Source organism: Nasonia vitripennis, chromosome 1 (assembly GCF_009193385.2).
Source record: "Nasonia vitripennis strain AsymCx chromosome 1, Nvit_psr_1.1, whole genome shotgun sequence".
NCBI lineage: Eukaryota > Metazoa > Arthropoda > Insecta > Hymenoptera > Pteromalidae > Nasonia > Nasonia vitripennis.
This window is the reverse complement of record NC_045757.1, coordinates 2,615,901-2,641,239: the sequence shown is the minus strand read 5'-3', so window position 1 is coordinate 2,641,239 and position 25,339 is coordinate 2,615,901. Positions and strand designations below refer to the sequence as shown.

At 44.5% G+C, this 25,339-nt stretch overlaps 2 protein-coding genes across 2 annotated transcripts; one reads left to right on the top strand and one right to left on the bottom strand.

Moving 5' to 3' along the window:
• Positions 1-9,953: 9,953 nt before the first annotated feature.
• LOC100123371 (glucose dehydrogenase [FAD, quinone]-like) lies at positions 9,954-12,870 on the bottom strand. Its single transcript, XM_001606955.5, has 3 exons — positions 12,109-12,870; positions 11,729-12,031; positions 9,954-11,662 (listed from the first exon to the last, which is right to left on the bottom strand). Exons 1-3 carry the CDS (start codon positions 12,343-12,345, stop codon positions 10,433-10,435), a joined length of 1,770 nt encoding a protein of 589 aa, XP_001607005.1. The 5' UTR covers positions 12,346-12,870; the 3' UTR covers positions 9,954-10,432.
• A 1,039-nt stretch (positions 12,871-13,909) lies between these two features.
• LOC100123365 (glucose dehydrogenase [FAD, quinone]-like) lies at positions 13,910-17,391 on the top strand. Its single transcript, XM_008204931.2, has 3 exons — positions 13,910-14,599; positions 14,679-14,987; positions 15,058-17,391. Exons 1-3 carry the CDS (start codon positions 14,363-14,365, stop codon positions 16,342-16,344), a joined length of 1,833 nt encoding a protein of 610 aa, XP_008203153.1. The 5' UTR covers positions 13,910-14,362; the 3' UTR covers positions 16,345-17,391.
• Positions 17,392-25,339: the final 7,948 nt, after the last annotated feature.

Sequence of the window (25,339 nt, the reverse complement as noted above, 5' to 3'; positions counted from 1 at the left end):
CCCGTTTTTTTTTTTCGTTCGCGTAGCTGGCTTTTTGTCGGGCGGTTTGCTAAGCTTTGGTGGGAGGGAAAAAAGGCGCGTGAAAGTTTCCGATTTTTATGCTGGTTAGGAGCGAAAAAATAATTGATAACTCGATGACATTTCGTAAAGACTAATTTTTCGTTCTTTTTCTGTTGCAGGTGAGTTATTTTATCCCGTACGATTCGCATGAACTGCAAGTGAGTATGCTTTATCACGTAATCAAAGCTTTTACGAACGAATCACACCTTTCTCATATCAATCGAAATCTCGGACCACGAGGGAATACTCGAGCCTTATCGCTGTCTCCCTCTCTGCAAATAATCCACTTGTCACCGCTCGCGCACACAGCGTTGCTAAAAACGAAGCCGGAAATCCTTCTAAAAATTCCAGCCTTGATTCTTGTACACACAGCAGCAAAAGAGATCAATCCGCCGAACTTCATCGCAGCGCAAAAACCGGCTAAAATCATCGCGTCGCATTTCCTCGTACCCACAAAAGGAAAATTCTTCGCTCCAATTTTTTTTCCTCTTCGAGGCGCAGAGGAGGAGGAGGAACTTTCTTCTTTTGTGTCTTTCTCTCTCGCCGCCGCCGCGTATCGAAGGCGAAGGTGATGAAACGGGCTTTCTTGCGGGGCCGTATAAATAACGCCGGGGCTTTTTGTCGGAATTTCACAGTCCGGCGATTGTTGAAAAGCCGCACTTGTGCTGCGTAATCCCCCGATCGATTTACGCCACGTATAAACGTGTTAATCTGCCTCGGAATAATTATTATTATCATCGTCGGATTGCGCAACGCGTATAATGAGGGATGTTTGAATGCGCCGGCTACTGTCTGAAATTTAACGGTTGATTTGCAGAACGGGTTATCGAGTCTACGTGCGCGTCATAATAACGACTCCTGAACTACTGTTACCTCGCGGATATATTTTTAACGACCCACTGCTCTTTACAAAAGTCAAAACCCGACGATCTCGTAATCCTCCGCGCAAAAACTGTCCCCGAAAACCACAACAGAGAGCCGAAGCACCGCAAGCAGCAGCTCCACCCGCGCCTCATGCACGACTCCTCACTTTCGATTTTCCGCCACTGCCGCGCACGTACACACCTCTATATACATATACCCGCATCATCAGGAGCCAGATGCAGCAGCAGCAGCAGCAATACTCCCCTCTATAATCCTTCTCTCGCTTCGTCTCTCTCGGGCCGACTCGAGACTGCGGCGCAGCCAGTCGTCCACTGGCCGTCGAGCCGCGCGGACACGTACTCGCGAGCGCGGCATCGACGCGCGCACGCGCCTATACCTAAGCTTTATCGCTCTTTCTCTCTGTGTGCATGAATACGTGTACGTCGTGTGCCGGCACTTTTTTCATTGTTTTGCCGTTGCCGTGGAGATACGCGTGTGCGGCGATGTGTAATCTCCGGCATTTGGGTTAGAGACGCGATCGTCGACACAGGTGTGCGCTTATTAGCGATGATGTAGATCTCTCGACGCGTGACTCACCGCGAATGCAAAGCGAGGACTGTTGCGATGTACTGAGGAAAAATCAGTCGTGTGCGAAGACAATCGCCCGTAGAGTGTGCGTAATCGATGATGCGCTGGAATGAATGAAAGTCTAATCGGGCCATTCTTCGCTCTCTCGAATAACTCGGCTGTGAAAGTGAGCTGATGTGCCACTCGGTACCAGCAGCATCGCTCGTTGCGCGTATAATATCGTCACATCTTCGCGGCTTCCGGCGTTGATTCGTCAATCAGCCAAGTTGAACGACCGAACTGGGCAGCTCGTGACCTTGCTCATCGCCGCTGTTTTTTTTTGCGCGGCTCCACTTCGCACTACTCCCTCTCTCGTGAGAGAGGAATCCCGGTCGTTCGCGTTTTTCTGCGATTGTCCGGCTGAACATTCCTGGACTGGCCTAACAGCTGACCGGACTCCGGATCGTGCTTTTTTCCCCTCCTCGACTCCGCGCGAGGCTATACGTATAGTTCTGTGCTGTGAGAATCTGTGATAAGAAGACTCCTCGAAACGGCCGCTTCAAGCGACAGCAACAACAACAACAACAGCAAACGAAGCTCAGCCCGACAGGTGAACCGCGAGCATGCGGTGATAGCTCGCAGCGGCATGCTCACGGCGAGATCGTTGCAGGGGCCCGTGAGGGCCCCGGCGAGTCTCGGACCGGTCGAGGGCAGCGACCACCTCTTCCTCCTGCCCCAGAGGGCTCTGGGCATGGACAGCACACACCTCAGGCAGGACCTCGCCGGGCTCGACTTTAATCTCCACCTCAACCTCCTCCACACCGCGCCGAGGGGCAACGTTTGGCTATGTGAGTCCGAGCTTCGACTATCATTAAAGTGGAGAATTCGCTGAAGTGACTCGGTGCAGCCGGGAATGTTAATAGCGTTTAGAATCCGGGAAGCGCCGGAGAGGAGATAATGCAGTAGTCTAGCGGCAATTAAGAGTTCGCGCCGCGGTGACAATATATAACGTGTACACGCGGCGGCGGTCGTCTCAAGGTCCGTCCGCTATACCGCTGACCTCGACTCTGCTGCAGCAGCGAGTTCGGTCTCTGCCTTTTTCTTGGCAACCGCTGATGCGGGATCCTAGAGTTTGTCTATCGTGTGTGAACTTGTCGAGATATCGGAATTGAATTTTTGCGTTCTGAGAGAAGTCGCGGCTTATATTGTTTTCTTTCTTGTTTGTCCTGCAACTGTGCTCTCCTCTTCTATTTTCCAGCATCTACATCGGAGATTATTCGAATCTGGCGAACCGAGAATTCCTATTAATATTAACGCGGCTGGCGTCACAATGCCACTACCAAGCGCCGCATCCGCCAACGCAGCAATCTTGTTCGAGGAATTACTCCGCTTTGTTGAACTACACACACACTCTCGTCCATATCGGATTATCCTTTTTTTGTCAGGCGAAGCTCGTATCCGACGGAAAAGTCGGTGGAAAACCGCGAAATTCCTCATTAAAATTTCGAAGCAACGACCGATCGGGAGGATCCTAACGAGGCGTTTGGAGATTACGATCGTAAAGTCGAAAAAGATCGGCAGCGCCGTGTCCTAATTAGTTAAGAAAGTTCCGCGAGAGAGCAATCGTTTATTCGTACGCGGCAGCGATAAAAAAGGCTCCGAGAGCAATAAGTTGCGACTCGAATGTGCATCTTCTTTCATACGAGAGTATTTAAATAAAAAAAAACAACGAAATTACTTTCCGTACCATCGACGCCAGCCATCCCTCGGCTTAGTTTCATCTCCCGCGGAGTAGGTCTGGCTTTATATGCGTCATGCCTACCGGTATTGTAGAGGCGACGTAAAGCTGCTGGTGCTGCATTAGCTACAACAGCGACGTACACACACGTATATACGAGAAGTCGCTCTCGCGGCGAGAGAAAAATAATGTAGCCGACGGAGGAGACAGCGTTTCTCCGAGTCGACGTGAGTCACTCGCGTACATGTGGGTATTGGGTTTGTTTGTTTTTTCGGAGGGGGGATTCCCGAGATTTAAGGGGATGTTGATGCGCGTGGATGTCGGTATTGGAGAGATTCTGCTTTTTCTCGCGTTTTATTTCGGTGATAAATTTTCAAGACGATGATAGTATACCTTAGTTAGAGTTAGAAAATGATTATGAAATGTAGAATGCATTATCGTATGTTTAGTTTAAATCTACTCGGAAATACTGCGAGAATTCGTGTAACGGGATTCGTAATCGTTTCGGAAGAGTACTTTTACATTTCTGAATCCTTTTCGAATATCACGTATATAATTACGTGATGAATTTCGAAATGAATTTCTCCGTATGTTTTAAGCTGCGTTCCTCCGTTTATTCATTCAAAAATAATGATGCCGACGACTGCAAAATGATTTTACAAGCGAAAATACACGGAACATCAACCTGAAAAAATTTTAAAGGCCACACGGTAACTCCGAGCAACTCGCGAATTTCCGAAACTATGTCTCTCGGCCGGTCCCTCGCGCACGTGTGCGAAAAACCGGTTGTCTCACCCAACAGCAACACACATCGACTCCAACGGAGCACAGTTCTCAAATAAAAAAAAAAGAAGCAGCGCCAGCAGCTCTCGATCGATCCGAGAGAGATGACTCTCGCGCGCTCGCGATGGCCAATCGTTAAATAAAAATAAAGGGTTATAAAAGCAACCCAAGATTCGCCGCTCATAAACGCGGGCGAGCTCTCGCGAAACGTTCCGTAATTCGATCTATAGCCTTTTCACCGAGAGCTTCCGAGAAGACAATCGACTCGTGTTCGCCGAAGTCTTTTTATGCATCTTCTATGGAAAATCAGAATACATTCATAGAATTTTAATCGTGCATATCCATTGCAGAATATCGAGAGAATGTGACTTTTTTTCGCGAGTCGTGAGGCGCCAGTTCGGGCCGCGCAATTGATTGGATAGACATTTTCCATTGTTCGAGGGCCGCTTTAAAGTATGATGTGATGTAAGGATCGTGTCCCGACTCCTATATCGATATATTATCACTATTTACGTTGCTGCAGTTTTTTAAAGATCGTAAACCGGTGAATCCCAAAGAGACACTGGATTAAAACATTGCGAGCCTATATAAGAGCGTATAACGCTACTTTGAAAAAATAACGCCGGTCGATAAAAAAGTTTTATCGCCTCTAAATCCGAGCGGCGTATAAACGCGTCCGTATAAACCGAAGAGGAAAAAAAATAGTGAGAGGGAGAGAGGTCCAGGTCGAGCCGGGCATACTCCAAATTACACATCAATCTTTCACGCGGTTGACGAGGGACAAAAAAAAAGAGCGAGTCCGACGAAACGAGTTTTGAACGCTGTGTATATGGGATTGTATATCCTACATATGCATATGATATATATGTAAGGATGTCGCCGAATAGGAAATTCCGACGTGTTTTAGAAGCCGTAGCTTCGTTTCATCCTAAAACGTATAATACACTCGCCGAGTCGAACAAAAGTTCCAGATTATCGTCCCCCGATAATCTTCCGTCTCTCTATTGCGAGAAGCGCTCGCGACACACTTATCCCTTTGTCCGCGGTCGCTGCTGCAAAAATGCACAAAAAGAGCGTGTACCAGTTTTCGAAATTTATTTCAGGAATACATCCAAGCCACACAAGCTTCTAAATCAGAGGCGTATTGTCAGGCTCCCGACACACACAAACACACACACAATCGACTGAATCTCGCTGGACGAGCGCAGAAAGAGTATATCGAAATGACCTATCGTTCGGATTAATGACGCGATTTCCGAATAGGCTCCTCTGGCGTGTTCTTTTGTGCGCGAGGCTGTCTGCGCGACGAGAGAGTGAGCCGCGAACTAATGCTTCCATTGAGCGCGTGGGATGTGTGCATTCAAGTGGCTATCAACTCGTGCGCGGAATACGTATACGTGTACGTATAAATAGGATAAATGGAAATATCGCGAATCTTGAGATATCGCTGCGTCGTCCAGAGACGAAATGTCTAATGCCGAGTTATTGTTCGCGCGACGAAAAGTAAAAATTGGGGAAAAAATGTACAGACTCGTAAGGTAGGAGCAACGTACGAGAGAGCACAGTAATTTAGCATCGGGAGGCGCACTTCCTTCGCTTTACGAGCGGTATATAACGCGAAATTGCAGAGTCCGCTGTTCGCGGCGTTAAAATACATACCAAAGGGAGAGAGAGAGCAGCTCTACATGTGTAGTATACGTGTCTTCTGCTCCCGAACGTTGCGCATTGCGACAAGTACATACACTGGAGCACGTGACACGAACGGGCGGATGCAGCTCTTTGGGGGACCGAAGGTTTCGGGCTTTATCGGACTGTATACTCGTAGGGCAAAAGTTCTGTGTTATTAGGAAGCTGTCACCTACTGACCAAATTTCCTCTTTTTGCTTCGGAAAAAGAGAGAGCGCGGTTTCGCATTTGCGCTTATCTTCGCTCGGCGACACACGATACTTTGTGTGGAGCGTTTGGGGCATTGTCGAGTGCAGCCCGTAATTGAGCATTGTTTCGAAATACAACATTTTCTTACTCGCTTTGTGAAAAAAAAAGGAAGCTGACGGCGTTTAAAATAGTCGCAGATTTTTATCAATATTTTTTCCCGAGGACACGTCGTCGTGCACTAAAGTTTTTGTTCAAACAGCGAAATTTCCATTCTCGCGCGACAAAGTGGATAAATATTGCCACTGTTGTGTTAGCCGAACGCAGAAGTACACGAAAGTGCGCACTCGGCGCTGGCAGTTTGTCAGAAAATGAGGGAAAATGTAAATTTGACCCAGACGATCAAGGATTCGATGAGCGCGATTCCACACCCCAGGCGCGCGCGCGCCCAAAAAATATCCTCCATAAATACGAAATTTTCCATCATCCCGCGACAAGTTGTCAAGTCGAGCAACAAAATCGCGAAACAGAGGCGGATCGACGAGGCGTAGATGCAGCACCTCTCCGGGCTGAGATATCGGCCATTCGTCCCTTTTTTCCTCGCGCACACGTGCGTTGTTGATTTACCGATGGGAGTGGCGGCCGCTGATCCTCCGCCTCTTCTTCTTTCAGGATCAAGGACGCGATGGTTTCGCTGGATTTCTGGGAAAAAAAAACAAAAGATCGTGTATGCGAAACTATATGGAAGCAAATAAACTGCAGTCTATTTCGACGAGTCAATATAGAGACGTATCGCCCACTCCGATGAAGCATTAATTACGGCACATTTTCGCTCGGCAGCGATGACGTCGGGACGTATACTCGAATTTTAGAAATACCTTCTCTTTCTCGAATGGCAGCAGTCCAAAGTACGTAAGACATCACACGCGACTGCCTCTTAATTCCTGAAAAGTAAAATTTTAATTTTCGGCCTGATTAATTTCCTCTGGACGTCATCCAAGTGAAAAAACGCCGAAACTACAACCTCTGAAAGACTCATCGATATGCAACTCGCGCTCGAGCTTCCACGCCTAATCGCGATCGCTTTGCGGAATCCGAAGCGCGAAGACAGGTGCGATTACGGACTTTCTAATTAAACGTAATGGCTGCTACCGTTGGCCGCCGCGGCTCCGGTCTGCGTGACTAATTATTTTAGCGGCCGACGCTCTAACACGATAGCTGCCTTATTATGACGCAATAATTTTCCCTCGCTTTTATTGCTATATCTTAATTGGGATAGAAGCGGCTTATACGTGTAACGAGTGCGTCCGAAGAGTTCGCGCGACGAAAGAGGGACACGCGGGGTTTAATTTTAGACTATTGATTTTTCTCGTATTCATAGCCATCGTCCCCGCACAGGCTTCGGATTTAAAAATCGAAATCGTCGACGCAGCTCCAGTTCTAAAGTTTTAATCGTCTGATGCGTCGTGTGTGTAGGGAACAGCTCATCTTTATTCAATCCCTTTCGTGCAGCGGATCAAGGTTCTTATTATCGAGCGCGCGTCGTCTCGAAGAAAGACGACGGTGCGAGATAATCTGCAGCGCCCATTGTCATATGTACGCGCGTGAGCTGTACCGTTATACGCGTCTCGTAAAAAGTGCCTGGCGAGGATCGAATCGGTTATAAACGTTTTGACCCTTATTACTGCGTCTCGCTTTGATACAGCTGATGCTCGAAGAAGTGAGTCGGTGATTGCGAGAAGTGCCACTTATTACATTCTTTTGTCTATCGGTATAGAGTATAATATACGGTCTCGTAATTCGAGGGAATAATAACGTTGCAAAGATAATAAAGCCGAGAGGATCACGCGTAGATTTATATGTAAATACAAGGGCTGCCTCGACGCCTTGCCTCCGAGGGGGTGAACTGGCTGATTGTCTCTGGGGTCTCTCGTATTTGACTTTTAAATCGACTCGTATATATAAATCACGCGCGGAACGCAGATCTATGAAATATATATCTCGGCGTAAATGGCTTTCGAGTTGGATAAAACTCGTGTAATATTTATACCGATCGATGGCAGCTTAAAGACTTATCCGCGCCTTTGATCAGCCTGATCCCATTACCGGAGCACTCACGGATTCACTTACATATTAAAGCTTTCATTAGGCATTCGGAAAGTGAGACACGCGGGAGAGAGGATCCACTTTAAAGGAAATTTTAAGCAGCTGCGGACGGAGATTAGCGTCAAAGGCTCTCTCTCTTCGAGCGACTTTTGCCGATGTGCGCATTGGCTGCTACTGATTTCGCGTCTAGATTTGGAATCATATGTATCCGACTGACGGTAATTAAGGCTGTAGAACGATTTTTCAAGCTACTGATATGGAGAAGAAAATCGGTTCGTTATAAGTAAAAGCTGCGCGATATAATGGATCGTTAATCATCGAACTAAAAAAAAAAGCTCAAGCGTGTGCAGCACTTCCTTTTCACCACTGTTCACAAGACCGCGATAACCGTATACGCAAAGAGGCGGTCGATTTTCTGAAAACCGGCGAAAAGCCCGGGGGTGTCGGTGCCTTTGTTCCTCGTCACCCTTTCGTTGCGCTCAATTAGCCCCTCTGTCGTCGCGGCCGAGCGTGAAGTAATCCGATTCCTTATAGTCCAATTAATATCGACTCTCCCCTCTGACCTATACCGAATAACCAGAGACTCGAACTGTCAAGATCAGTGCTTTTCTTTGCTGGTGGAACTTTGTCTGTAAAATTACTCTTCGACAAACGCAACCGATCAAGAAATCACGACAGTTTCTCAACGACGTTTAGAAAGTACATACAGCGTTGCGCATATTAATACATCGCAACCTCCTATATTATTCGCGACATCTCATTATGCCTCCGACGAAATCGACCGACTCTTCAAGTCACTCCCGATTACCTCATCGATGCATTCCAAAGTTTCCGCGTTTCTCGCAATTAGCTAACAGGCAAAAAATTTTCGCTCCAGAGTTTCAACCTGTCCACAAGATGTGTTTTCCACTCGACGATGTAGCCGTTCATACACTCGTGTAGTAATTTCAGTCCACGTCGGGCGCATCCGTTTGAATATTTCACGCCGCCGTTGCTCCTGGTTTTCCTCTCGCCCTATATATGTTATGATTCACTCCAACGGATTGGATTTTTTCACCAGAAGATCATCTCATCCCGCTCGTGCATAATGAAGTCCCCTCGATTAACCCCATTCTCTCCGTCTCTCCGATTATAATTGCCAGCTCTAATTTGAAGATAGCGGCGCGGTTGACGCCAATTATCTACTCCAAAGAGTATGTATACATCCACTTTTCGTCTCTCTCATCGGCTCTCGGCGGCGATCGATTAATAAAACCGTTTCTCTGCTGGAAAGCGATATCACCGCTATAGCATCGAATCATTAAAACGACCGCCGCGTTTACACTGCATCACAGCGCGTAGTGGAAAAGAAAAGGTCTTATGTAGGCTAATGCAGTCTCTAATATCGGTTTCGCGTTTCGCGAAACTGCAGGTTATAGAGAGGAGAGAGAGAAGAAATTGGGCGCGGTGTGTGTAGGTCAGCCGATCGATATGGGTGACTACTACCACTCGCGACGCCCTCCTTTTCTTCTTATATTCTCTCCTCTCTCTCTTCTTCGATCCTTTTATCCTTGGACATCCTCTTCGATGTCCAGGCTGGACTGCTGTATTTACGAGTCGCGTCTCTCGCAAATGAATCCCTGTGGGGGAAGAGCTTTTCTTCGACTTGCAAGTTATGTGTGGCTTATTTCCCGATTCGTTTCTTTTCGCGAACATTCGATGGTACACACTTTGAATCCAGTTACGATGGATCTAACAAAAACCCGGCTAAAGTAATACAATTACGCGTCTCGATCTATTAATTTTCACGTTCGTGCGATAAAGACTTTATGATCTAACAGCCTGCTTAACAGTTCTATGGGTGCTTGCTCGGGGAGCCGACACCGCATCGACGCCTGTATAATATCTGCTTTTTCTTCTCGCACCGCTAACCGTATTTTTTCCAGGAGCTATGATATAACTACTGTCGGGGCTTATTAAGACGGTGTGAAATAATACAGCATAATTATATGCATTTTTATTACTATTTTTATGAACTTTAATTTTACACAATTACTATAACGAACAATTTTTCTTTCTGTTTTAGGTAAGTCGCAGTTTTTCTATCCTTTTTCTTGTTGAAAGTGGGGGTGAGTCAGAACAATTCACCAAAACTTAATTTGCGCATACTAATACGATACGTGCCTATGCTAAGAAATGCATCAACGAACTACTTAGAAGAAACTATTCAGTTTTAATGAGATACACACTCTCGTTCGGGCGTTAACCTTATCAGACGCACGCATCCGATCTTCGTCACAACCTGTTTGCTTAATTCGTAGCGGCAGCAGATAGACCATCAGTCGATCAGCGGGGTTGCTTTGCAGACATTCTACGAGAGTGCTTGTTGATTATAGTAAAGCTTATCGAGTTTGTGTATTTATATTATGCTTGTGGTTGGTCGACTGAATTTTTTGCAAGCCTCTACAACCAATCTTCCTTGATCATATCGCTGCCCTTTTCAGCAATCATGATCGTGGGTGCATTGGTATTCGCCCTTGTGACATTGGGCATTATCGATGCGTCGATGACTCTTAAGCCCTTTACACCGTACACACGTAGTCTAGAATCTACGACGGCCTCTGGATCTGTTTTTGGTCCCATTTTACAGGTGCCGGAAGCGTGGTAAAAAGGGTTGTGATAGTTGTTGGCAAAGCATCGAAAGTACTCCTCTTTGTTAGATATGAACTTTTCACAGGGAGGAACTGGATTATAAACTGCAACTAAGCCTGATTTTTTAAAGGCTTCAGTTTCAGATAGTTTATCGGCAAATTTGATAGCCTCGACTGCTGTCTCCAAATCTGCAGGATCCGTAAAGAGATTCGGATATATCAAGGGATCACCCCAAGTAGGATCGGACATATTTAATTTAATCCAACCTCGACTTTTGGGAGACGTCAACGTCAAGTAGCAAACGGCAATATTGGCATCCAGAGTTCCAGTGTACGTGTAATTACCGTAACGATCCATACCCTTTGATATCCCAAAGTAAAATAATTGTATGTCGGGCATTCCCGTGCGTGTTTCTAGCGGCGTTTTAAAATATACCGTATAATAGAAAACGCCGTCAGATATTTTATGAAAGCTTTTAGAGTCGGCCCTTGTGGTATTTTTTAATTTATAAGACAACGCTGACACAGCCACATGATCCTGGTAATTCTTACCCACGGGTGAATCCTTAATGACTTCGATGCCTGCTTCGCGAAGATCATCCTTCGGGCCGATTCCGGACAGCATTAAAAGTTTCGGAGAATCAATAGCACCCGTGGAAACTATGACTTCCTTCTTAGCGAAGACTTTTTTGGTAACTTTTGTACCAGAGTTTGCATACTCCACGCCCGAAGCTTTTTTTGTCTCTGGATCGATAATTATTCTGGTGACCCTAGTATTAGTTCTTACAGTCAAGTTTGACCTTTCACCCCGAATCGGTCTTATGAAGGCAGCATTGGTACTCTGGCGAATCCCATTTTTCATCGTAAGCTGCAGTCTTGATGTACCTATCTGATCGCCAGAATTGTAATCCACTTCTTTCAAGCCTAATTCCTCCCAACCTTGAATGAAGGAATCAGCTTGTTCGTTGAATTTATTCTTCGACAATTCTATGCCCAAATATCCGCCAGTGCCATGATTTTTCGAATCACCAGCCGGAAGTTTCTAAAATGCATTTTCTAATGCTACTATCTCGAAACTATATAATTTGCTTTTAAAGGAATCGCTTACTTGTCTGAAATCCTCTGATTTTTTGAAGTATGGCAACACGTCCTTCCAACTCCATCCGGAATTACCTTCTTTCTCCCAATCATCAAATTCCCTTCTATTTCCGCGATTGTAGATTAAAAGATTTATCGAACTGCTGCCTCCCATCACATTGCCACGACTGTAGACACAATTATTACGTTCACATTCTGCGGGATCTCGCTGAATGCCGTATGTATAATCTACGCTGCTTTTAGGCAAAACCGGATAGAACGCCGGTAAGTCCGAGACTAATGGCTGTTCATCGCCAGCTTCAATGAGTAGCACCTGTTGCATAATATATTTTTTACATCGAGTCGTAGTATTAAAACTGAAAAAAGAATGATTGATTATCGGCGTTATACCTTCCATCCTTCAATTTCACTCAATCTATTGGCTAGAACGCAACCGGCACTTCCAGCGCCAACAATAATGAAATCATATTCGTCTTCGATTTTTTTCGTAGTATGGAATCTGGCATCGTAGGAGTGTCCGAAATATTGCGATAAAATCGTCAAAAATGTCAGAAAAGAAGGTTGGCAAGATGTAACGAAGAGATTCGAAAAACAGCCATTAGTTATATTAGTCGGTGACCAAGACATAATATTACGATGGATCCACAGGTAAAACGTACAATTCCTCACGCAGGCCACAGCTATCACTGACTAATGTATTAAGCTTTCCCAGTATTTTACTTCTCTTATTGCAAATCGCCATTAAAATTCAAAACTGATTAAATAAGCTTACAAAGAAAACAATACAATCTTATCCGTTGATAAGCTCGTTTACATACACGGTTATGCCTATCTTTATTAGCAGCTTTTACGAACGAAACTTTTACATTTTTCTTATCGGAAATGCAGTAAAAAGATTTTAAAAGCGACTTTCTTGTATAGCTCGGTGTCCTGACTTTACAGCTACCGAGTCGCCGACGTTGGAAGAGAAATAATCGACGCACGTTACTGCAACGTCACGTCGGATGCCACTTAGCTTGGCTACTAGGAAGGAAAACGATACTTCTTTTTTATTCTCGTTTACTGTTGAATAGGAGCACATGTGTCTGGCCTTTATAGATCCGCGACACAGTATCGCGCGTGTGTGTCAGGAAAATGCCGATTCATCGGAGATTTCTTCTCGAGAGAGTGTGGCCTACGCTCTGGAGAGAAACGAATTAAAGTTTAAATAGAGCTAGAAGTACGTGAGGCAGATTAAATTATTAGTGCCAGGACTTGCACGCGTATCTTCATTACTCACCATCGTTTCACTTGTTACACTAGTTTGATATACTTTTTCCGTGTAATTGCGCCCGAGTCTATTTCTGCAATGACAATTATAGAACTGACGTACAGTTGGTTGGAAGCGGTTGCAATAAAATTGTTGAACAAAAATTTCCTGGAAATGCAAACAACGAAGCGTAGTGTAGCTTTACCCACAAAGTCCTTCCCTCTTCCTCGCGCACAGTCGTCCATTGAATTCTCGCAATAAACGCTGACCGCCTACGCGGTCGTGCAAAAAGTGTCATTAGTCGAGATACGCTTAACGCGCTCTCGTCGTAAATCTTCAAGGAGTCGTGGACTCTAACCTTGCTCAGACCTTCTTTACGAGCAGATGTCCATCTCGAAAGGACCTTGGCTCTGCACGCGATGCTCTCGTCTTATCGCGCGGCCCGATAAGCTCGTGAAACAATGCCGGAAACTCTTGCAATCGGATTCTGCTACCCTTTCCATGAGGAAAGGTGAGGGTGCTCACTAGAACAGGTTCCTCTCTCGACTCTACCTGCTCGTATAGGCGACCCTTCGTCTGCGGTAATCGCTGTTGAGGTTCTTCGGGAGAATGAATGCTCCCCGTGTTATCTTACATTTTCAAGGTAGTAGATTCGAACGTCTTGTGTATAATGCGTAAACTAATCTGAGAACAGTGGATTTTGAATATGTTAAATTTTTCTGATAAGCCCTTGACGTAGAAAGTGGCAAAACAGGTGTGTAGACAGTGCTATGCATTCTATTTTATTTTGTTTTTAAAATTAAGGATATATATATATATATATATATATATATATATATATATATATATATATATTCTACCTATTCTTACCTATTCTTACCTCAAGCTCAGAACTTTGATATGATTATTTGGCTCTTGTGATGCAAAATACGATTCGAAACTGGTGCGTTAGGCGATTTTTACCTCTTCTTATAACTTATTTTATTGCTTCATTCGTTCGAGAAATCAGTAAATGATTGATTTCCGCGCACTTTTTCCCAAGTGTATTATCTTTTAAAATATACTTTATCCATCTCATTTACACATGCTTTTAATGCACTATTTTCTGGGTTAATTAATACGTCGGTACTTTTAAATACCAAATAAAAGTGTACTTACAATGTAATGGGTAAATATTTTTATCTTTAAATAATACACATAATATAATGGATTGAATATGACTTATGATAAAATCAAAAATTTCACCTTTGATGTCAATTGCAAAAATAAATACATAAATCAAGTTAAAACGCACATTCATTTGGGTATAAATAAACCTGTCTAGCCGATGAAAAATTCAGTTTCAATAATACAGCACTGAATGACGAATGTCTGATAAAAAAGTGAATTACAAAGATGACTTGGCATCCTGCTAATATAACTGAAGGGTGCTTTACAAACTACTTCATTTCGTCCTGTCAACCGTCTTTTTTAACATTTTTGACATTCTTAAGCCAATATTTGGGGCATTCCCGTGATGATAAACTTCGTTCTGCAAGAGCACTTGACAATGAATATGACTTTATTATTGTTGGCGCTGGAAGTGCTGGTTGTGTTGTAGCCAACAGATTGACTGAAATTAAAAATTGGAAGGTATGCTATTACAATTCCTTGTGATCCGTTTAATATTCCTTAAAATCTCCATGCCTTAATACACGTTACCGGATGATAGATATTACTGTTGGAAGCTGGAGACGAACAGCCAGTGGTTACAGAAATTCCAGGCTTATTAGGAGTGTTACCGGACAGTACTATTGCTTCTTCCTACGATTATCTGAGAAAAGGGGAAGTATGTAAACTCAGTCCATATCAGTGCATCATTACTCGTGGAAAAGTAATGGGAGGCAGCAGCTCCATAAATGCAATGATTTACAATCGGGGAATGAAGAGAGATTATGATGATTGGGAGAAGCAAGGAAACCCTGGTTGGAACTGGGATAACGTTCTGCGTTATTTCAAAAAATCGGAAAATTTAAAAAGCGTATGTATTTATGACGTTGTATTGATCGTTTTGATGATAAGAACAATTGAGCAAACTGTTTAAATTCTAGAAAATTCCAGCTGGAGATGCTACAAATCACGGGATCGGCGGCTACTTGAGCGTCGAACTAAGAGAACCGGAAAAATATGCCGAAAGCATTCACAACGCATGGAAGGAAACAGGCTTGAAAGAAGTAGATTATAACTCTGGAGAGAATTTAGGGACAGCTAGAATTCAGTTTACATTAAAAGATGGCATTCGTCAAAGTACTAATGACGCATTTATAAGACCAATACGTGGAGTGAGGTCTAACCTAACTGTGAGAACGAAAATTCAAGTTACAAAGGTTATAATCCATCCAAAATCGAAGAGGGCCATTGGAGTGGAATACGTAGAACCTGGAACAAAATTAACAAAAAAAGTATTTGCTAATAAAGAAGTAATCTTATCAGCTGGTACTTATGAGTCCCCTAAACTTTTGATGTTGTCCGGAATCGGTCCAGTCGATCATCTTAATGAGGCAGGTATTAAAGTTGTAAAAAATTTGCCGGTTGGAAAAAATTATCAAGACCATATTGGGTTAAGTCCATACGAATTTGTAGTAAATGATTTTCAAAATTTTAATGACGCCGATAAATACGTAGAAGACGTAAAGAATTTCATGCAAAACAAGGAGGGTTCTTACAAGATGTCTGGAGGGATCCTCGATAATACAGCATATCTTCAGACAGAGTACGAAACTCGACCTGGTATTCCCGACATAGAAATGTTTGGCCTTAATAAAGTGGACATCGTAAACGGTGTGGAGGGTAATGCGACCTGTGCTGCACTTGCGTATCGCGGTTACTATATAATGTACACAACCTTGACTAGACCCGATAGTAGTGGTTGGCTGATATTGAACATAACAGATCCGACTTTTAGCAATCCGATTATAAACCCTAATTTTTTCTCCAACGAAAAAGATTTAAAAACTTTAGTAGCCGGAATGAAGCTGTGGAAGAGGGTGATCGAAACGGAATCGTTCAAGAAATCAGGATTGACTGCTGTAAAGACACCAGCGCCTGCATGTGAAAAGTTTGCCACAGACGACGATAAGTATTTCCATTGTGTAGCCAAAAATTACGTTCAGGCATTCTACCATCCAGTTGGAACATGCAAAATGGGACCTTCGGCCGATCCAGAAGCAGTAGTTGATTCGAGACTTCGAGTTCACGGCATCAAGGGTTTGAGAGTCATAGATGCTTCGATAATGCCCGCTGTTATTAGGGGAAATACCAATGCGCCTACAATTATGATTGGAGAAAAAGCTTCTGATCTTATCAAAGAAGATTGGAAATCTTCTATTAGTCTATAAAGAACAAAAAATTACTGTAAATTAGTTTGGAATGAATATTCTTATGTAACTTGCTTCTTGTCTTATAAATATTAAAATTCAATTAAAGGCATGTAAATAATTTCTAGGCAGTCTGGTTTAGCATTTTTAATTCGATAAAAATCGATATCAGTTTAAAGCTAGTGAACACCTTGATGGGCGAAAAATAAATCCATTCATCAGCCCAAGCTGCAGCGCAATACATCGCATCAGCGCAAAAGCCTGGAAGCCGAAGCAGCCGTCGATCGGAAAGAGTCAGAAGTGCGAGTTGCGGAGTTTCCGCTTCCTTGGATTAACGGCTCACGGCGCGAAGTGGAATGGAACGGATTTACGTGGATTAGCGTGAATCGCGATGGCGCAGAGAAAGTAAAGTAGCTACTGGCGGCGGCGTGTCTCGCGATTTGTCGCGCAACACGTGACTACTGTTATCTATACCTGTACAGCTCGCTAGTTTAATTATATCTACTGATATGTGAATTTAAATGTTTGTTCATCGATTTTGGGTGATTGTATAGGGGCACAAAATTATTGGCGGAAATTCGTTCATCAGTTAAATTGTAGATAGATACGTGTGACGTTTGTTGACTGAAGAAAATGTTCGGAGTGTCAAAATCGTCACGTGAATACCAGAATGTTTAACTTTGTCGATTAATTATTTTGGCCGACATCTCGAATTTATTAACTCTGGAAATTTTAATATTCGTTTTTTCTATAATGCGTCAACGCTTACGTCGACTTATGTGATTAACGCGCGTAAAAATCCAAAGATTAAAGACGCAATGGAAATTTAAAAAAAAAGTACGGAATCCTTATCCTACTGTAAGTTCACTCCACTTAAGCTCAACAAAGCTACTCGCACCTATGCAGCAATTATCATCAGCCGAGTTAATCGAGCGGCTTTCTCCATCGGCTCGACAATAAGGTCAGCTGATTTTTCGAATCCAAAACAATTTTCCCTCTTCCAACACGCTCTGCTACATCCTCTTCTCCGACAAAATGCAATGAATTAAAAAAAAAAAGAAAGAAAAATCGCAAACAACACGAAGAGAGCGCATCAAAGGGGGGAAAAACAAGATCGGCCGTAATAGCCCGTAGAGACTCTCCTCGATCGAGTCGCTCCTACTATAACAGTTCTTTTTCCTCGAAGAACGATTCTTGTTCTTGTTCCGGCGACTGCGGCCGCGACCGTTAATTCGCCTTCGACCGATCGTGTCATCGGCTGCTGTGTACCGCAGTGCTAGCACGCGATTTTGCTAAACAAACCTATGACTATGCGGCGGGGTGAATATCAGTGCGTATAATACACGTGTGGGAGGTATCAATTTGTCGCGCGTCGAGGAGCGGAAGAAAGTCGCTGTGCGTGACCCGGTTGTGGTCGAAGCATCAGATGCGGAAGGAGAACGATTCGATCGCTTTTGCCTCGTGTGATTATACGCTGATCGACGATTGTTGCGGTCGGTATGGTCTAGTCGACCACTATTTTTTTCTCTTTGGGGTTGGACTTTCTTTCCTGAAAGTCATGTGGCACTGGTTACATTTGATAGGATAGTTGTGAATGATTTTCCGGAGATCCTTCTACACCTAACCAAAATAAACTATCCCACAATTTGTTGTTCGAAACGTCCGCGGTGTAATCGTTTTCCCCCAAGAGTTTCGCGCAATTAGAGCAGCTCAACGGGGGTACGTACACACTCGTACACACACACACACACACACACACACACACACACACACACATCAGACTTCCAGCGAGCGACGGATCGCAAACAGAGATAGGGGTGAATTTTAAAACGCTGGCGCCGCACGCTCGCGTGACGCTCTGCCCTCTCTCGTATGCTTTTTCTGGCTCGTGTATAGGCCGATGTCTTGGAACTTTTACAATCGGATAAAAATTGACGAATGCACAGAACGCCAGTGGAAGTGTGAATCGGATGGTGTTACTTTTTCCTTTTTTCGTTCGAGTTTTTATTTGGGACGACTGGCTGTAGTGTGTACTCGAGAGTTTAGGTAGCCAGTTTTATTGCAGGTTCTGCGGTCGGTTGCTGAAAAGCAGCTGTTTGAAGATTGAAAATAACGAAGTTGCAAAGTCGCGTTATGCAGGGCACACACTTGTGTGTTGTATCCTGCGTTGTAATGGAAGTTTACGTTCGTCGTAAATAAAACGATAATCTGGTGTTTTATGCGGTGCGCTAGATGCGCTGAGGAATATACAAAAGTCAAGTTGAAACGTAAAATATCGCATCGTGAGCTGCAGCACCGGACACAAAGTCTATTTTCTGGAGCAATGCATTCGCAACGATATTGTGACTCGTGAAGCGAAGGAAAATAAAGTCGGCCATATCGATCCGCACATTTTTACACAACGCCTGGCGATCTCGAGCTCGATTAAAGTGATTAAAGTTTCACGGTGACTCACGCACTAAGCGCCGAGGGCAAGAACGTAATTCCAGTCATGCGACACTTTCACGCTAATTTTCAGCTTCTCACATCAACATTCCCTTACCCCTTCGAATCGGTAAAATCCGCGCATCACGTCGATCGCTCATTCAAAATCCCCTCGTAAACTCTTCATTAGCAAGCCACTGCAGCGAAGGACATCTCGAGACAGTCGTATCCTCTGGCGACGGAAGCGCACCGAGCATATAACCCTTTATAATCCAGTGATCGCGTGTGCGCCTGGCTAGTCGTCGCAGCTGTCGATAATATCGCCGGCCCTCGCGAAAACTGACGGTCCGTGTATAGGTACTCTCGCAGTGTCATACAGCGCTCGCTGTCGCTTCTAATGATGCCGGCCACTGCCTGGAACTCGACGAATCGATACTGGAAATCCAGCTGCTAATGGCTGCGATGCTGTTTGCTCTGCTCGTCGTTTCATTGTACTGACCTATTTTTCACTTGTATAATTACGGGCTGTAATGGGCGTCTTGCGGTCGTATTATTAAACGGGTTGGAATGGGTGGACTCAAAATAGCGAGGCAGAAAGTTCGCGCCGAAAATAACGCGTAGTGTGCGTAATGCGCGGGTGAGTCGGCCAGAAGCCTCGTGCCGGAGCCCGAGTAAAAGGGAGAAAAAAGAAGCTCACAGAGTCGCAAATAAACGGGTCGTTTGATCGCTCGGGTCAACCGAGGGCCGCGTCGCGCATCCCGAGTTAATTTCTCGCTGGTCGATGCCTGTTCCTCATATCGGTCTTGTTCGAGGAAATTTCGGACGTGAATTTACGCGGTCCAATTTATTACCTCGTGGCTGACGTGGGGGTGAAAATTTCTGATAAATTTTGACTGGGTCAGCAAGTTACGCGGGTAGAAATTAATTAAAGCGAGAGATCAACGCTTGTCGTTGATCGGTCTGATCGCTTCTCGAGATACAGATCCATTTTTAATACCGACGCACGATCCAACCCCTCTCGCCACCTCATTGCGAACCTCAGGCGTTAAAAATACAATAGGCACAGCGGGGTGAATTGAAATCGGACTAACTTTAGCGTAAAAAATTTAGGCAAACTGCTGGGAGATGTATTCTTAAAGCTGTAGCGCGCGAACACTGAAGAAAAAAGCACCGGCCCCGATGGTTGACCCAGAAATCTTCGCTTAATAACGAATGCTGCCCCTCCGGCGTTGTTTATAATAGGGCGAGAGAATATCGCTCTCTTCTCTCGTATTGTCGAAGTAAAAGAAGTCTGGATTTAATAGCCGATCGATCGGCTCTGCGAATTTGGTTTTCGAGTAACTGTAAAATAGATAAGAGTAATGGAGAGACAGTAAAAAGCTTTTAACCTTGATTCGCCTTTGTTTAGACTCGGCGACGGGTACTTTTACCTGAAAGATTCCTCGTATTGTTTGTGCAAGTGACTCGCCTCGCGAAACGTAAGCCTCTGGCACATACCGAATGTTTCTACTGTGTTGAGTTTCGCGAAAGTACATGAAATTTTCAATGACTCCGTGATTTATCAGAGCCCGTACTTTTGCGAGCCTCTTTCGCACGAGCAGTCGACGAGTAATTTACAGTTGGCTGCACTTTCAAACAATAACCGGTGATTATAAGGCATCAACGTAATTTTTAATTTCAGCCTTACGCAAGGCATTCATCATTCTTTTGTCGAGAGCTGTTTAGGCTGATATTTACTGCCGAGCAGTTACAAACAAGCGTTTTTTCTTCTCGAATCTGTAATATACCCCATAAAACAGTGAGTTTGGAAACAAGCGATAAATATGAGGAAATCCTGTTATGGATTCCCCAACATCGCAGAAACTCGACTAACACATAACGCGATCGGCCCTGACGATATACTCTCGATCTCGGGACGAAAATTAGCCGAGGGAGAAAAGCCGGCAACACACCAGATCGTTATCCGAAAAAAAGTCGTGCGGAGGAACCAGCCCGACTCGAGGCATCGGATTCCGTTCGATCGATCATTCAGGAGTGTGTACGCGTGTAACTGGTTTTACGGCTCGTCATCTATCAATCGCTCCGGGGACGAGGTTTGATTTTTTCCTCTTCCTCGTCCTCGTGTACCGGTTGCCTCTAATGCGCTGTGTGGACAATAATGTGCTAGTGTTGATACAATATTGTTCTGGGCGTATATTACACGGTGGATGATTTTTTTCCCATATTGATTTATCAGCCGAGTCTCGGGGACCATTAGTTCCGTAACTGTAATTTTATTGGCTTTTTCAAAAGTATACAGTGTTTTCTTTTTTTTTATGAGTTTGACGCAGCGAGAGTAAACAAAAGACCAAAGTGCGCTTGATTTATACCACTGCACTTGACTGGCAAAAGGGACGTTTAAAAAATGCGATACACACCGTGCTGAGTCAGGTGTGCTGCGCCTTCCCATCTGATAAAATAAAAATTGAACCAAGGCTAGTATCGAACGGCGCTGCTACCGTTTACTCCGAAAAAGTAAACAGCTCGTTGATTATTTCTAGTAGAAACAATAACGAAGTATCGAATCTAAAATTATCCCCCGCATCGATATCCCGCCTCACGTGTGCATTTACCCATACTAACAGGGACTAACGAAGGCGTGTCTTTTTTTCTGTTTCAGGTAAGTGTCTCTCGCCTTCTCGAGATACGATCCTGTTCCTCCTCGAGGATGCCGAGCCTCAGCGCTCGGTCGCAGCTGCGAAGCGGTCTCGCCCACGCGGTCGACTCTCGTCCTTTCAGCGCCGATTCATTATGCTTTATGAAAAAGGAAGGGTTCTCTTGTTGGGCCGAAGGCCTCGTGCGGCTGTAGGATGAGGTTTTCATCGTCGGCGCTCACGGGGGGATCGAGAGCTGTGCCCGAACGTGTTTCTGGGGGCGTTTATGGCCGGGCTTTAATGCACTATTAACGAATTGCCGTAATTGCCCTCGGCTGTGTGTACAGCGGGAAGTATTTTTCTCGCAGTAATGACTGTGATGATTTACCGAGAGAGCGAGTGTGTATTGATTCGCGAACTGAATTGAAAAATCAGACATACTGGATGATCGAAGCAAGGAATTTTTAACTTGCATCAGGGACAATGCATGCACGAGTGAAGGAAATCGGTCAGAAGTAAATTTTTCAGTAGTCGCATGCGTTGACACACGACAGCGACGGCTTCATATCCTCCGGCTATTGAAACACTCTCGTACAGGCGTTTATTTTAGTTTTGTCATTCGAGCCTCTCTCTCTCTCTCTCTCTCTCTCTCTCTCTCTCTCTCTCTCACGACAACGTTTTTCAGCGATTTTAAGAGAAGTCTAATCAATACTACGTGACTGGCACGAATATACCAGTTTAATTAAGAAAAAAATCGACTCCAACCCTCTCAACACAGCGCCTCACTTAAAGCCCACCGATCCCCCCAAAGCTCCTCCAGCTTCACGCCCACTCGGCTCACATTAGCTCTCCTAATCGATGTTCTCTCTCGCGCGTACGTATGCCCACTCACGAGCGCGAAAAACCGCAAAAGTGTCGGTCCGCCCGTTGCAATTACCCCCGGGCTGAAAAAATTTCCGCTCGCGCGTACAAGCTTAAGCCTTTGACCGAATACGCGCCTTGTCGCGCACTTTGAAGTTTAGTCTCGCGTCGTTATGCGCGCGTATGTATAATACACACGAGAAGAAAAGCCGTAGGAGGGTGCAGTGCGCGGCCGAGGGTCGCCGACACCGCAGCGGCTCTCATTCCTATGGACGAGCGACTCGTTAGCGGGCCTGTTTGCGCGGAAAACGCTCGGCGAGTTATCGATTTTGGACGGGAGTTGGGTTTTCGCCGCTATACGACTCGGGAATCCGATTGAATTGCTTAATTGCTGTAATTGCTCGGGGATCAGGTGGGCATTCATATTTGGGGGTTTTAATTGGAGTGCGAAGCTGTTGTGATGAGGGATTGTTAGAAATTTCATTAAATGTCAAACTGAGTGATTATTCATTCAGCTGAAGTAAAGGCTCGCTTGAACCTTTCTGCGCTTTTGGTGGAATCTCGGTCAAATGCTCGCGATGTAGAACTTAACTCATGCAGATTGTGACTGATTGATTAAATTGATTAGACTACTTAACTTTTATCATCAGACTTTGATCGATGCAAGTGTGTAATTTTATCAGGGAGACTTTAGTTTCAATATTGATATGAAAGTTTTAAAATACTCGTTCTATGTTTGAAACATTGAGATGAGATAAAAGGTTTTTTGCGTTTCACTCAGCTATTTTACTTTCTAAACAGTTCGCTAAAAAGTATATAATTGTACTTCTTCACGACTAATTACAGCTCATTTACTCTTTCTCTGTTTTACTAAAAGATCCTACAGGATCTCGTCGATAGAACAGAAAACTACTTGGGTACCTGTCTTACCGACCATCGGCTGTTTGCCCTCCGAATCCTGTTTTATCAGGCGTCGTTATAGCCACAGCTGGTAAATCAGTGGTCTTCTTAGAAATTCAAATTCGCTCCTGGAATGTTTATATAAATTATACCTAAGGTGCTTACCTTTCAATGGAAAACTTCCATCCCTTATCGGCAGTCGATCCTTCTTCGCACCCACGAAATTTGCATGGGTGTATTTGCAAATAACGTTTCGTAAATGTGGTCATCATACAGAAATTTCTCATTAAATCAACAAAGTCAACTGCAACCGCGAAGCAAAATTTCTCCAAATCGAGCAGACACACACCAACGACAACTTCCTTTTCACAATCTCAATAAAACCAGAAAAAAAATCTCTGAATCCTTCCGGCGGAACAGCTCACTCCGGGCGACAAAGTCCATATAAGGCGTCCGGACCGTCTTCAGCCAAATACGGCCAATGCAGTAGACGACCGCATCGACTCCTGTCGTTACACTCGAGATTTCTCGGATAAGCGTGTGCACACACAGACGTAAGGGAGAGAGAGCCGCGCGTGTACATTGTTATTATCGACGCGTCTTCGGAGACGGTATATAATATCGATGTTGCGGCGGCGGCGGAGTTGCGTAACCTCTGGAGAGACTTTATATACATACGTGTATATCCTATTCGCTTTCCTGGATGTGCGTCTGCGCGCGTACGCGCATACTTAATATTTTTGTCGAGTCTGATGGTCGCTAGAGACATCTCTAGGATACGCATTCCTTTCTAATTCGTAACGAAGAGTTTCAACGCTCTACGATTATTCTTTCATCGCGTTAACAGGTCAAAGCACTAATTACAAAAAAAAAATGCACAACCAGGCGGGTACATTAGGTTCTGTTCCTTCATCGGAAACTCAGGCTCACGCTTTCGGTGTTCCTCTCTCTCTCACTTGCGCACCGCTGAATTTTCCAGTGCCGAGCCTCGAGAATTCCAGCTCTCCGCGCCTTTGTGGAATGCTAATTAATCACGAAACCGAGTGTACGTGTATATATTCACACACTCACACACGTGCAAAAATATAGTTTATGCGCGCTAGAGTCTCTCGGGATTTCGCCTCTGGCGTTGACGGAAAACCTGAGCGTGTGTGTGTATGCAGTTGCTTACGGTATGCAGCAGACGAACGGTCCGGTTTCTCGCGCGAAGATTTATCGCGATACCTGCAGATGATGAGTTTTAGAATTGAATTACGGAATAATACGATGGCATTGTTTCGAAAGAGTGAAATGCCGGAGTGGCGAAAGGAGAAAAATTTTAATCGCTATGCATGGGCTGTTTCGCTCGGAGAACAATTGTGTGACGTGACGTGCGTTAGAGAGAGAGAGAGAGAGAGAGAGAGAGAGAGAGAGAGAGAGAGAGAGAGAGAGAGAGAGAGAGAGAGAGAGAGAGAGAGAGAGAGAATTTTCAATCATATTTAGCACGCGTATATGTTTGCTTTCGAGTCGCATTTATGCAGAGTCCAGGGGTTCAATCTAGACGTTGATTAAATGCTTTGAATAAGGCTCCTCGTACAACGTCGTATACGTAGCGCTGCTAATAAATTAAAATATACCATAGCCTCGGTTCTCGTTACAGAATCAATAAAGAGCTCGTTAACTCTCGTCGGCGATTTTTCATACGCGGTGGCTTCTGTCTGCTGATAATTAAGGCAGAACGAAAGCTCGATGCATCGCTGGATAGGCGAACGTAATTCGTATTAAAGAACATTTAAACAATAAAATCAGAGCTGCACGCGTCGTTTTATTTTCAGCTCAGCGAACTGGAAGAAATCGTCGAGGGCAGCGTGTTTTTTTTTGCGAGAGCTTTGGAATTCCGGATTGATTTTGATTGACGACGCGAATCGGAAGTATATTTTTTTATTGTTCCGAAGCGAATAGGTGATTAATATATTTTTCGCGATCACTGCAGAGGGAGATGAAAAAAAAAAGCGCTGAGCTTTTGTTTGCCCGGCTTATTCACGCTTTAGCTAAAAATTGACAGGCAAAGCGCTAGTTGTTTGGAGAATAACGTTTACCTTATCAGCTAATGCTGATTAAACATTTCCTCGTTGAAAAGTGCGGCTCTTGCGTTCTTGTTTTTCCTCGTAAGTTTGCTCTGACTTGCTGTGAACAATATGCTAGGCAAATACACGACT

Excerpts from the sequence above, each read along its gene's own strand:
- LOC100123371 (XM_001606955.5), bottom strand. The coding sequence starts at position 12,345 with ATGTCTTGGTCACCGACTAATATAACTAATGGCTGTTTTTCGAATCTC. Across the intron at positions 12,032-12,108 it reads GTGAAATTGAAGGATGGAAG|GTGCTACTCATTGAAGCTGG; the intron begins GTATAACGCCGA and ends ATTATGCAACAG. Across the intron at positions 11,663-11,728 it reads AATCAGAGGATTTCAGACAA|AAACTTCCGGCTGGTGATTC; the intron begins GTAAGCGATTCC and ends AATGCATTTTAG.
- LOC100123365 (XM_008204931.2), top strand. The coding sequence starts at position 14,363 with ATGACTTGGCATCCTGCTAATATAACTGAAGGGTGCTTTACAAACTAC. Across the intron at positions 14,600-14,678 it reads CTGAAATTAAAAATTGGAAG|ATATTACTGTTGGAAGCTGG; the intron begins GTATGCTATTAC and ends ACCGGATGATAG. Across the intron at positions 14,988-15,057 it reads AATCGGAAAATTTAAAAAGC|AAAATTCCAGCTGGAGATGC; the intron begins GTATGTATTTAT and ends TTTAAATTCTAG.